Source organism: Corapipo altera, unplaced genomic scaffold (assembly GCF_003945725.1).
Source record: "Corapipo altera isolate COAL_440 unplaced genomic scaffold, ASM394572v1 45, whole genome shotgun sequence".
NCBI lineage: Eukaryota > Metazoa > Chordata > Aves > Passeriformes > Pipridae > Corapipo > Corapipo altera.
In genome coordinates this window covers 24,000,586-24,015,057 of record NW_020884877.1, presented here as the reverse complement: position 1 = coordinate 24,015,057, position 14,472 = coordinate 24,000,586, and the positions used below count along the sequence as shown (strand labels likewise).

Below are 14,472 nucleotides of genomic sequence, written 5' to 3'. Positions count from 1 at the left end.
TGCCATTTCTTGGGCACAGAGTAAATGGAAGGAACATTTATCTAATATATTTGTTCCAGGAACTCAAACTAGCTTCTTCTTTGGAAATACTTTTTTTCTTTCTCCTTTTTAAGAATGCTGTTAACTGGAATATATTCAGTTGAGTTTCAGGGGGAAAAGGCTAGATTCTACTCACTCAGTATTTAATAATATCCCTAGAACTGAAAACGTAGTCGTTGTTTTCTGTCTGGTACACAGAAGAGTTGCTTTATATTAAAAGAGAACAAACTGCAGAGTTCTAAAATCCAATCTGCTTAGGTTTCTTTCTCTTCATCTTTGCCTCTAAATCTGCCTTCACCGTTCTGTTTGCCCTGCCCTGTCATTCTGCTGCTTTTGTGGGTGAGCACTTGCCTGTGAAGAAGGTAATGCTCAGAAACCTCAGAGCAGTGCAGGAGTGACTAGTGTTACAGCCTTATGTCCCCCTACATAGAAATTTTCATGGTTTTTTAAAAAAACATAGATCCAAAGTTCCAAATCTGTTTTCCTTGAATTTTGATAATTAAATTATAAAACAGTCTTAACTGTGTGAGATACTAAGGGCCATGCTTTTCACTGTATTGTGAACCTAAATATATATATTTAAAAGTATATCTGTTTATGTATGTGAAGTAATTTTTGTCATAAAATTAGCAGGCTCCACCATAAAGGTCTGTTGAATCTTTTGCTGTGTTTTTTTTGTTCCCATTAGTGCTAACAGTGAGCTGCTCTAAAACCTAGTTGCTCTGGTGCCTAGTCGCTCCGGTTGTCTGGTGTCTGCAGTCAGTCAGCAATTGTAATCCCTCTCTTCCTCTCAGCCTTTTCTCTTCTGAGACAGACTCTTCTAATGTCTTCACACAACGAAGAAGAGACAAGCACAAGCTCTCACATTTTCTTGGTCATCAAAAGGAACCTTTACCTTTTGCAAAGTTGCATTATCTTGGTGTCTGCTATTTATTCTGTGATGAACTAATGTGATTTCTGATAATGCAGTTTCTGTCTGTGATAACCAAGAGAATGATCATGCACTTTGTACACTTGAATGTCCCAGATCCCATTTCTACTATGCTAGTCCTCAAATGTCAGGTACTGATACTCCTTTTCTTCTTATCTATCAAATACCACCTCTGCTTCTCTCATTAGCCAAGTCTGTCATTGCTCACTTGGTGCCAGATGAAATAAGAAAAAAATCCAACAAAATCTGTCCCGAGAGTATAATTGAGTAACTCCGCTAGTAAGTTTTATCCAGACTAATACTTCCTCATTCAACACCATCTCTTGCCACTTCACTAGAAACCAGCTCTTTGCCCAGCTTCATATTCCCCGTCTGTCTTGGCCGTTAGTCTCCAGCACAGCGCTTTGTCAAATGCTCCATGGAAAAAAACAAAGCCAGTGAGAGCTACCATATTTTTTCTGTTTAGAAAAACTTGGATCCAAGGCTGTTAATCCAAGCCCAGCTGCTCTGCAAGTTCTGTGTCATGATCCCTGACTAAATAGTTATTAAAAATATCTGTTACCAGAATTGAAATTGCAGCTGGCAGTTTCCCACAGATCTGGGATGGAGGTTGTCCATCTGACTTCAGCACATCACATTTAAGTTTTCCTTCCAGACATGGTTTAGTGGGATTTGGCAGTGCTATGTTTACAGTTGGACTCAATGATCCCAAAGGTCTTTTGCAACCTAAATGATTCTATGATTCTAGGCTTTCCATTTATAACCCTATCCTTGTGAGCTTCTTCCCTTTTGCCTCTACTGTGGCAGTGGTGATTGCATGGACAGAAATAATCTGTTCCTTCAGTTCTAGAGCAATGAAGAATATCTAGTTTCTGTTCTCCTTGCATGATATAGGGCCACTTACATAAGGATGATTTCTGTCCTTATTTAGTAATTTTCACATTCCCGTGAAATATTCATATATGTTTCTAATGGACTTAATACCTTAGCATGGAGAAATACAAGAATTCTCCAAGGAGATTTTTGCCTTTCTGCCATTACTGGATTTGTGTCTTCATTCTTTATCAGAAAATATGTGTTTCCAGATAAACAGCAATTTATCAGCTAGAGTTACTAAAACTGTTGCCAACATCTCAGTGATTCCCAAACTTAACCCCTAGGCATTGCAGTGGACTACACAACATCACTCAGAACAATATCTTTACCCTTCTACAGAGCAGTTTTGTTTTCTTCTACACTTTTTTTTAGTTTACCCTGCAGACTGTAGCGTTCCTAACACCCAGCTCTGGTCCTCTGACTTCACAACTTTTATATCTGCCCTTCTGAATTTTGTTCAAAACATCTGTCCCAGTTGTTACTGCCATCCTGTCGCATCCCTGCTGTTCTTACAGTACTCAACCTAATTATTGTTGTCTTGTGCTGCCCAAGTTTCTGGCATTTGTGCAGGAACATGTCACTTGGTGGTTGCTGGTAGCGTTTGCTCTTCTCTGAGATCAGGTGCTGCACTAATTTGCGGAACCATCACAGCTACTCTTCCCAGCACTTCTAATCACTGGTAAAAGCTCTACTCTGAGAAGGGTGGAAAAGTGGAAACCAGAAACCTGAAGGTGAATAGGATTTCGTCAGAATATTAGGTTTACAGCTACTTTTACTGTCCTCATCATGTCAGAAGTCTGGGGAAATGCTTTGCTTTGAACATAAGTAGAAACAAAATGTGCCTGTCAACAGATGAGCAATACTGCTGACCAAACACACTGTGCTGAGAGCATGAAGTCTGCAAAGGGAAAAAATGTTTATTTTTTTTCTAATGTCTTTCAATTGCATTAAACATGGGCGTTTCTTTAAACAATAGCAGGTACACAACAGTTTCAGAAAGGATTGTTGATGGTGACCTTAAAACAAGTCAACAAAACTTTGGCTGTAACTCCTAGAAAAACAATTCTCATTCTTTTCTAAATAACGTCCTGGAACTCCATCCAGCTGAAGAAACAAAATGGTCCTTTAAATGTTGAGCATGTGACTCTCCTAAAACACAATCAATCTAATGTGATGATTCCTCAATTTAACACATTTAATCAGAGCTCAGCAGGGTTCCACTCATGCGGATTTATGAAGGCAATGGTTTGGAGCATGTAGCACTGCAAGAAATATCATTCATATGTCAAAAGGACTTCAACTTAAAGAATAATATGTAGCTGAATCTGATATGGCTGATCCATGCTCAGATTTCACTGCTTTGTTGCACTGATAGTGATCATCTGTTGGAAAATCCTACCACACATTAAAGAAGTAACAGGCATTCTTGATTCAATTGATATGTATAAGAAAACCCCAGCTCTTTCTGCAGTTTTGCTGTAACATTGCTATAGCTCAGTGTGTGGGAACTGGTGGTGGGAATACAATAAAACCTCTGGGAATAAGATTTACAGTCTCTTTGTGAGTCCAGATTTGAAAAGTTCCCACAACAGCTTTCTGGAGCTTAGCCACCTAAAATCTGAAAAACTCATTGCTGTAGGAAAGTTTTGCACCTGCTCCTGTTGTTGGTAGTACCTGTAATGAGTAGGACTGAAAGGTATCACCACTTCTCTTTCTGTATTCTTCTTTTCCAGTCTTGTTATGCCTCTGTGCAAGTTGTCCTCATGCTGTCACTTAGCCAAGAAGAAACAGAGAAGGCATCCTCATAAATTTCTACAGAGGAGCTGTGACCCTCATAATTCTTCATTTTTAGAGTTTGTTATTATCATCACCCACTGAACAAGTGATTTTGCAGAAAATAAATTACCTCAACTTTTAAAAATATTAGGTTTTAATTTTTTTTTTTTTAATAAGTGTTGATGTTAACAGCAAAGTCCTATTGTTCAGGACAATGTAGTAAGTAGCACATTATGTAGTGTGGGAAAGCAAAAAAGCACTATGCTTGTATATATGTGTTTTAATCTGATTGGAAATATTGCTGAAACATAGTACACAATCCAGTGGAAACCTCCTACAAGGGGTGGGAGAAAATACTGCCAGAGTTCATGTATTTATGGTGCCTGACCTCATGGTTAGAAACAATCTCAGAAGTATTATTTACCCACTTGTCCTGTCCTTACCTCAACCCAGATGTGTCAATAAACATATATGAGGTCTTCTATTTCCTTCAAATTCATCAAGTGATGCTTCAGGTATGAGGATTGCTCACTGGCAGAGTGGGGTAGTATGTCTTTGTGCATTTTGGCATAAGGGTTTTTCTCAAATTCTAACCAAATTTACTAACTCATGGGCTGAAATCTGGCTGTATATAACTTTTATCATCTATTGATGTAAAGGCATTTGTAAACTAACCAAAGGGCTTTGCTTTTATGGGTCCCCAGACCAGTTTCAACGTCTGGGTTTTTTGATTCCTTTTGGTTGAAAACCCTTCAGTAAGTTGGAATAAAATGGACTGACAGTGTTGCTTCTATTGTTGAAAACAATATATATTTGCTTGGAGATAACGAAACTGTATTTCCTACTGTTTTTTTGGCATCTCATTTTAGAAGAAAGAAGCATAACTCTGAAAAATATTGCATAACTGCAAAAAGACACAAGAAAGTGCTACAAATTATGGCAGAGACTATAAAGAGCAGTGACTTTTAAAAAACAAAACCTCAAACCAACTCAAATCTGGACATCAGCATTGCATCACATTAATGTATTTTTAGAAACATTTAAAAGCTCTCTGTCCTGGAGGTTATCCAGTGACTCTGTCATGATTCCTCGTGTGAAAATCAGCTGGTGCCAAGCAATGGAGTTTTCAGCTCTTGCAGATAAAACAGTGGTGGGTTTAATGCAGGGCAGAGATGAAGTGGGAGGCACTTGCTGTCCTGGGGGTGTGCAGTGTGGGAGCACACGTGGTTCTCCCCCAGCAAACCTCCTGAGGAGCTGACAGCTCCCTTGGGATTGCTCCCACAGTTTCCTTGTGAACCTACACTTGTCCTCCTGACTGTGTGGTAGAACATCTTTGCTGGCAGCCTGGAGCTGCAGTGACACTGCTCCTGACTGTTCTGGGGCCAGCTGAGTGTCCAGCACAGGGCTCCTGTCCCAAGTGGCACCGTGTCCCCAGGCTAGTGGCCATGAAGCAGTACATTCCTGGGAACGTTTGGTGCCTGTGTGGTGAGCTGTGGTCTCATGGGAAGTGTTGTCATCATAGCTGCCTCTTCTTTGCAAGAAAAGAGATGGTTTCCCATGCTTGTCAATCAGGCAGTTCTCCCCAGCACTGAATTTTAGCAAGCCTTTTTAAATTTCTTTTAAAAAATTCTAATTTAAGGCAGCATAGCACTCGACATTTAACTCCCTGGTTACCATGGAAATAACACCAGGTATTTTGCAAACTCCTGAGAGGTACAGGTTACAGTGAATAGTGGGGAATCAAAATAAATAGATAGGGAATGCAAACTCCAGGCAAGAAAAGATGCAGACCTACTTGTTTTGTCATATAACACTTGAACCAAAATCCTAGAGTCGAAAGCAACTGATGCTTTCTTTTAAATAACTTAATTGTCTGAATACCAGCAATTCTCTTGAAAAAGTTTAACCTCTCGAGTAATAAACAGCCAAGTTGTAGCTGTCCCTACCTTCTGAATTCTCAAGCTCTCCAGAGTTTGTCTCTTTTAAGCAAGAATTTAATAAGTGCCAACCCCTCTGCCTTCTGAGTCAGGCTGCAGTGCAGCCCTTGCTAGAGAAGGTGCATGGGTTTGATCTTGTGCAATAAACTCCCATCTTTCTGCAGAACACATTCCATGTGGAAACCTGCCTGTCTTTTTGGCCAGGGAATATATTCAAAATAAGGAAATAATCTGCCTGTTGTTTAGGCTAGTTCTATGCTGTACTTCTGTGCTCTTGTAACTGGTGTTGAATGAAACCTGTCCAACAGATCCTGTGCAAACTTCATGGTAAGCTCTGTTGCAGCCAAGGTTCAAAACCAGCTCCAACAACAAAATCAAAGACTTTGTTCAAACTTTAGGCATGTTGGTGTCAATGATAAAATTTGAAGCAGCATTAGGATAGAGAAGACCATTTTGTCACAATTTGCAATTACATTACCCTTAACTTATACACAGTTAAGTTGTTTGCAAGACTTACATGCTTTCCTTGGCGTGTCTGGGAATATGCTCCTGCTAGTGTGGAAAATTATTTGCTTGTACCTATGGAGAAAGGTACCCTTTGTTCCCATAGCTTCAAGGAACTTGAAGGCTTCTGTTCTTCAAACAGATCACTCTGCGAGTTGTTTCTCTTCCAGACGTAACAGATTTTTTGTTTTTTGAGGGGTGTCTATGTAGTATCTTAGCTTGGAACTGCAGTTTTCTATCTGAAACTATTCAGTTTGATTCAGTTTACTAGGGAAAAAAAGTAGATATCTCCATTTTGGAATGCTCCCCATGTTTACACAGGTTATGGTGGTTACTCAGAACAAGTAAAGGAATAAAATGGTGGGCCCCACTTAGGGGCAAGTGTTCTAAAAATTGGGAAGAAAAAGAAATGGTGGACCGGAACTGCTTCTGATGAGCAACTGCTTCATAGAAGTTCAAGGTGCAAAGCCGACTCTTGGAGTGAGAGATCAGAAGTCAGAGATGCTTGGAGAATGACTGCCATGTAAATGTTTCAAAATTTTTTCTGCATTCCTCTCTTGTTTGTATTTCAGAAAGATGAGAAAGCCACGATAGCCAAGATGAACCGTCAGCGTGCGAATTCCATCAGCCATAACCCACCACACTGGGGTGTTGACCGGCCCTTTTATAACCACCTCGGAGGTCACCAGGTCTCCAAGGAGATGAAGAGAATGGTAATGTCTTGCTTTATGGACATTAATTTATTTTCTTCCTAATACAGCATTATATATCCCTCCTTTGTCTGAAGGTTTTTACAGCCCTGAGGGTGTTTTCCAAACGGGGGTGTTAAATTCTACTTTGACTCCAGAAATAACAATAATTGGTACATCTGGAGGTGAGTGATTGTGAGATGAGACACAAGGTTGTTTGAGAGGAGAAGGGAGGCTGAATGGCACAAAGAAACCTCTTTTGTCTGGCTTGTCCCACATTCTGAAAACCCATCCAGGCTATGTGAGAGGACGTGATTGTCTGCAAAAATTGCTCAGTAGCTCAAGCATTCAAGCAACATCTGACATACACTTCTATTAGCTCGTTACAGCCCTCAGTACCTGCAAAGGTTTCTTGCTTGCATTATCACAGATGCTGTTCTCCATCTCTGAGCTACATGCCCATGTATCCTCATGGGTCCCAGGAATCATGCTGTTGTGTTTAACTCTCAAGAATACATTCTCAAGTATATGGATTAATTGACCTAAGGTAGCAGGCATCTTCATTTCTTGCTCATACCTTTCAGTCTTTCTAATTTAAAATGAAAAAGAACTAGTTACCAATGCAATTGGACTGAGGGCACTTTTATGGCTTATTTTACATAAAGCTGTAGGTGATATCTTTGTTTCCTGCAATGAAGACTAAGAAGATAGTTTCTATTATAGTGGCTATTTTTAATAATAATACAGGTATTTAACACTTATATAATTGCATGAATATCTGATTGCTCTATAACCTTATTTATGTGGTTTTGACCCTTTATGGACAGTTGAAAGTGTGTATTTGTTGCCCACTTTGTTGTCCATAGTCAAAGTTCTGCTCGACATCACCAAAGCCTTAAACTATTCAAAGAACTCTTTAACATGAGATTCAATCTCATAGCTTAAAAATTTAAGTATGGCTATAAGCAAGTGCATAGGGTGTGTTCTAATGGGAAATGCTGGCACATTTATTAATAGTTGGTGCTAATATTATTCAATCATTATACTATTTTACACTGCTAAACCAAATTTCTTAATCTCCATAGTAATGTTTCTTTCATTTCTCAGATCTCCAAATGAGGGCTTCTGACAAGATCTTACAGATCAGTGGAACTGCGTGGTTTTTATGTGGGCTTTCAATAGGGTGTGCTCAATAGGCATGACATTATTAGAAGAGACTAATCACACTAGCACATAATTATAAGTTTCTTTGAATAGCTTTTAAGGGGTTTTTGCAGCCTCCTGTTCAGAAACAAGGTATATGCATGCCAAATGGTATTATGCTTCTTGGTGTTAATTACAGTTTGCCATGTCTAGCTCATTGTTCAGTTGGAAAAACATAATTATTTATTGAAATACCAAACTGAGTCCTAAAAACTTCACTGCCCCTCATTTGTAGGAGGAAAGGCTTATCTTTTTTTTTTCCTTATGTTGAACCTTTCCCTGTAATGGTGTTTACCTTTTCGAAAATTCGGCAGGTCAGAAAAGCTCTTCCAATCTGCTTCTGTACTGTCTCTTGTATTAAGCTCTTTTTTGAGAAACTGATGTTGCATGCATAAGGCTTTCTTGAAAACCAATTTAAGCCTGATTCAGATGTATTATTTTCATATTCAGCTAGACGTTTTGTTGTTCTTGTGGACTATTTTTTAAAATCTGTTATTTACAGTATTTCCCACTGCTTTATTTTTGAGATGCATTAGTGAAAATGAAAACATGCTGCTTCCAGTGGCCTAGAGACCATTTTAATATCTACTAGATGGGCATTTTATTGGTAAAATCACAGGAGCAATTTCTCCACCTCCTGTCTTAACTCACTCTGTGTTAACTTCTAATTTAAATATGCATTTCTTTGTACCACCCAACTTTGCACAGCACTTTGTAATCTCTAACATTGTGTTACATGGATGCTGTGTGTGCTTAATGCATGCAGAGTGAGCACTGGCTGCAAACTGCCTGCTTAGAAATACAAAATACAGAGAGACAGAAGGGGAGCAGAACTACAAAGGCTTTTATCGGTGCTCCTCTGGGATGACATGTCATTGATCTTGGTAAGCAGCACCAGCTTTCAAACCTCCTGAAAATGTGCTCTTTGTTCCACATTACCCACCTTTCCCCCATATCCCTTGCGTGCAATTATATGTAGTCTTTTTTCTTGGTAGCTATGAACACGTAAGGTTGGATTAGTCGAAGCAGTATGCCAAAGGCAGGCGGTGCAATATTGCCTTTCTCTTTAAAATCTGGAGCTCTTTAGCCCTGTAATTTCAAAACAGGTATTTATAAGGGTAATTGTGAGATAGTCCTCGGGCAGGAGCCAGGTAATGTTGCAGCGATGTGCAGTTACATTATATTGATATGTAGATATGAATACATTTGTGTTTAGGGAATAATATGGATGGTTATAAAGGGCACTGGTTTTTGTTACAATTGTAAAACATTTTGCATTATAAAGAAAACCACATTTCCAGAAAAAAAGAGAGACAGTTTTTTTGCGGCTCTACTTAACAATTCCCCAAAAGAGAATACTAAAGTTCCCTGAATTGCATTTTTGGGAAGGAACTGTTATATTTAGTAGAAAATGGAATTATTTTGGCCATTTTTCTTTTCTGTGAATGCTGGCTCTGGTAGCTGTCTCTATTCTTAGGATATATTCGTGGTAGTCCTAGATGAGAGGGATTAGTATCAAAGGTGACCATGTACTCCTTCTTTTCTCCTCCTCTTTTGTCACAGCTTTTCAATGTGCTGCCATGTCTGGGCACATCAGCAGTGCATCCGGTGGGGTTGGTGTGGGACAGCAGCCCGGACAGTGGCATGGGGAGGTCTTTGACCCCTGCTTTCTCTCCATGCTGTGGCTTGGAGCATAGCCTCCTCTGGGTCCAGCAGATTTTCCACAGTGCTTTTAGACTGTTTTTCCCTTGGGCATCCAAGAGTTTATTCAGGCACTTGCATACACATATGAATAACACAAAATATCTCACACCTGTCCATGCAGCAGTAATTTAAATTGTCCTTGAAAACTAGAGTTGCTTTCCTACTCCCACCCTGCCTAACTGGGGACTGAGTCAGCTGGGATTGCAACTGCATCAGTTTGTCCCATCCTGCCCAACAACCCCTCCACCACCCTCCTGCACCGGTCTGCTCTCCAGACCATCACAAGTGCTTCATTTTCCCTTCTCATTGCTTAGCAGTGGCCTTTCTTATCGTGAAGAGCCCCCAGGGAGGCAGCAGGCTGGAGACACTGATGCTGCCTGTTGCTGACTGTGACCCCATGAGCTGGTGGAGACATGGTCTGGCGAAAGCCAGTCCTGGGAACTGGGCTGAGTTGGGCTGCCAGGGATCAGTGGCTGCCCCTAAAGGACAGGTAAATTTGCAGTAGAGGAAGATCAGATAGAAATGCCCTGGGAGGCCAAAGAGCCTTTCTCTGAGCTGTCAGCCTCTGCTGGAGCCCTGGCCCTGTGAGGTTGTTGGAGAACGTGATGCTGCCAGCAGGGAGCAGGTCGAGGGCAGCCTTGCTCCCCCTGGGTGGGCAGAGGAGCCTGGACTGGATCAACAGAGCATGAACAGAGCCAGAGCACAGCAGAAGAACAGCAGAGCTACTTTCTATTTTTATTGGGGTTTACAGCTTGTTTTCTTGTTTCCTAAACAAAAGCAATCGGTCCAGGGCCAGTGACTGTATCTCTCTGGAAATGCAGACTTTTGTGCTGCTCATTCCCCCAAGTCTCCGTACACAAAGCCTCGCCTTCCCCACTGTCTGTCTAGTCCAGTTTTTAATTGCAAAAGGGTCAAAAATAAATGGACTTGAAAGCATTTGAGAGTACAGATATATTTATAGCTATAACAATATTTATACACCACTGAGAAATACTTTGCTTTTCCCAGTATATATTTCAGAGTGCTTTTATAAATATTGATGGATTTTAGACTTCTGGAAATTATATTCATGTCTCAATTTTCATCAGCAAAACAAAGCTACTATTAAAAAAAACCAGTTTGGGGATTGTAGTTGACTGCAAACTGAAAGAGGTAAACAGCAATAAAAAGGCAAATGTTAATACCTCTCAGAATTACAAGGCTGTTCTAGGTGACAAATGATTTTCTTACATCCTTTACCCTACTCAGCATTATTAGGTTTGTATCTGGAAAACCACATCCAGTTTGGGATTACATCATTTAGGAGGATGTGGATGAATTAGAGATAGCCTAGTGAGGAAAATTACAAATTAGTAGAGTTTCAATGTGTGACCTATAAAGAAGTGTGGAAGTATTGTGTTTGCTCAGTGTAGAAGGAAAAAGACTGATTAGGAACAAAAGTCTTCAAACACAGGAAGGTTTGTAAGGACAAAAATAATGATAAATCATTCTCCATGACTGTAAAGGACTGGATTAAAAATAATGATCCTAATTCGCTGAAAGGAAGATCTAAGTTAAGAAAAAACTTAGATGCCAGAAACAGGCTGTATAAGAAACTTCTGGAATCCCTGATTTGCTCTCCTTTACAGTTAGTTACTTTCTCTGTATTTGAAGGCTATTACCATGTCTCTGTACAGCTCTGATCCCCTCATCAAGTTTGTTCCCTACTCGGTGCTTTCCAGCACGGTGGCTGTTCTTGTTCCCCTCTGAGCACTTGCCATTTCACTGATAAGAGGGAGTGCCCACACTGAACCCAGCACTCACACTGAAGTTTTATTAGTGCTACCCAGAATATTGGTCCTTTTTGAGGTCTTACAGTCAGACTTGACACAGCCTGATGCTGTCTGGGTTGCAAAAAAAAAAAAAAGAAAGGCATTAATTGTGCCATGATATCTACTCATCTGTGGAAAGTCCTACTGTTGGATCTTGAGGCTGCCATACAGCTTTCATATTTGGTTTACACTGGCTAGTATGACAGACTATAGCTTGTTCCAATGATGCATGCTTTGGGGAAGGTTTACTTCACAAACAGGTACCTCTGTGTTTTTATAATCAAATATGAGCAGAGTGGCTAATGGGATTATTGAGTCCAGCTGTAGATGCCTGGCAGACTTCCTTTTATTTTTTCAGCTGCTGGAAAGGTTTAGCATTAGGAAGTTTAGGAGCAGAAGGAGGAAACCCTGAAGATTGCAATACTGATTTCAGTCTGACCATGCTTCTGTCATGACTCTGAGTACAACTAATGAAGCATTTAATTTTAAATTAAATGTGTATGGCATCGATGTTAGCTACAAAGTAAAAACTGAAATAACATCAAATAGAGATTATATATGTGTAGGAAATATTACTGCATGCAGATGTTAAAAGATGTGAGACAAGGTTATAAAAATGGACCATGAATATGGCTGGTGCAATAAAGAACAAGCTTTTCTTTCAGGTAGGTGCTGGCTGATTCCTTGTGGTGCTGCTCAGAGCTCTCTGCACAGCCTTCTACGTGATAGTTGGTTGCTTGGTGTTTACTTTCTAATGAAACAACACTGATCTACAAGCCTGGTCATTCAACCATAGAATATAATTCTTTGTCCTATTTCCCCTGTCCTAAATCAAACAATTCTTTGCATGTTGCATTGTAAATACAGCTCATTTCCTCCCTTTATGTCTCCAAGTTGCCCCTACAATACAACTTGTTACTTGGAAATCAAAATTGGGGAACAGGTGCATCAGAGGAACAGATGCTGTAGCTGGTTCTGTGCCAACTCTACTGCTTAAACATCAGAAATTATTAAAATTTAAAATAAAACTCAATAGGACAAGTTTTCCTCAGTCAGTAGTGCAGCTCTATCAAAGAGAAGTGGATTTGAGTCCATGAATTAGGCACCGGCGGTTCACCCTCCTTCTAAAGGTTTCATTTAACTGCAGGTCACCATTATCCTCTTTTCCAGCAATCATCTGCTAAATCTGGTAATTGCAACACTGACGTCAGCAAAGCTGGACAGGAGCACCCAATGGAGAAGAACTTGACCCACTATTTTTTCACTGCTATTGTAGTAATCAAGCTCGTAATCAAGCTCGTAATCAAGCAGGGGGAAACTCTCTAAATCCTCTCTGTTGTAATCTCCACATATTGCTATAGACCTGGGAGGAAATTGTTAGTCTAGTCTAGGTTTTATAGAGCCAATTTGGTTTTGATAGCTCGCAAACATCAAGGGGAGGAATCCTATCCTGCAGTTACACTGTGTAATTGCTGTGGTATTTACCTGGAAAGAGGGTTTGCCTGATTCACATGTTCCATGAGGTCTCATATAAATGAGTGGGAGTACAATGTACATTGCTCAAATTGTCAGAGGCTTCACACAGTTTTGTATCCTCATCTGCTAACCTAACTTTTATTCTAGTTGATCAGGGCTTGCAATCACCTTTGCTTAAGTTCTTTAAAAGAGGGATAAGAGTCAGCAAGATGCAACAGCAGGTCTGCAGCTGCTTTTGTGAAACCTAGGTAGAGTTTGATATTTGCTTTTAAGTCTTGCACTAGTAATTTTTCCACTGTTCAGTACCCTTTTCTAGAGTAAATCTTACTCATATGGGAAAAGGTCATTTGAATTGAGACACTACTAAAAGGTGTCAGACTGGTTTCGAGTGGGACTAAATTAAGACTACAGAAATAAAGATACAATTCCCCTTTATTCACAGAAACATGCCTTCTTCATGGCAGCATTGCACAGGTGGAGCTGTGACACTGACCAGAATGATTTCCAAAGCTTCCTAAAGCAAACAGTAAGCTTTAATGGCAAAAGGATGCAGTTCAGCAGGTTTGGGTCTGGATTTCTGAGGGTGAGCAGCTCTGGCCAGCACCAGTGGGCAATTTCAATTAAGGCTGGTTAGGCTTGGATTCAGTCTGTCTGCATCTGATTAGAAGGCCATTTGACAGTAGTTTCTGGAGAAGCTTGTTGTGTTTATCGTTGTTTGGAGTATAGAGATGGAAGGGCAGAGATTGTGGAGCTAGGAACCAATTCAGAGTATTTCTAGGACTACTTATTTTTATGTCTGTTTTGCAAGTTCTGGTAACTGCTAACAAGTGAGGCACAGAACGACAAACCACTTGAAAATATGACCTTTGAACTGGAGAAATTTAGATTCAAAGTTCAGAGAAAGCTGAAGAGTGTTAGCAACCTGCACTTCTCAGAGATGTGAGTTCAGAGCCAGAAGTTAATTAAAAGTAAGGCAGGAAAGACCTATTTCAACCAAAGCAACCACTTATGTTCTTTAGATTTAAATCTGATGGACCAGATAAATTCATGGCATTGGCCAGATCTGGTCTGCCAGCTGAGAGCTGTCTACAAAATCATTTTGAGTTGAACAAAGTAGAGGGTTTCACCATCTGTGAGCAGTGCAGTGGAATGAAAGTCTATTTATCAAGTGAGGTGGGCTGCTGAAAGGGAGCACTTCAGCTTTCCTTTTCAGAGCTCATTAGTCTCTGTTCCAGCTTTAGCAGGTACACTCATCATTTAATCTGCTTCATAAACTGGTTTACTGCCAGTTTGTTGTTCTGCGCTTAGATGATTGTTAAATATCCTTCCGATCATGCTTAGCTCTTTCTGGACTCTGGTATAGAAATTGTCTTATTTCTGGCTTGAGTGCTTTGAAGTCCTTCAGTTTTGTTTTTGCGTTTACACCTGGCAGCATCTATCTTCATAGCCCTGTCTTTTTGACCACAGGGACAAAGAAAATGTACAACATTGCTGAAAATAGATCTGAATAATTAGTTTTGTGGTGG

At 40.1% G+C, this 14,472-nt stretch overlaps 1 protein-coding gene across 2 annotated transcripts in view; it reads left to right on the top strand.

Moving 5' to 3' along the window:
• The window catches only part of ADCY5 (adenylate cyclase 5), a 206,165-nt gene that overhangs the window by 155,954 nt on the left and 35,739 nt on the right, over positions 1 to 14,472 (top strand). For both annotated transcript variants that reach the window (XM_027637238.1, XM_027637239.1), the window contains one exon: positions 6,636 to 6,776. In XM_027637238.1, coding sequence (XP_027493039.1) covers positions 6,636 to 6,776 — 141 coding nt within the window. The remainder of the gene's footprint in view (positions 1 to 6,635; positions 6,777 to 14,472) is intronic.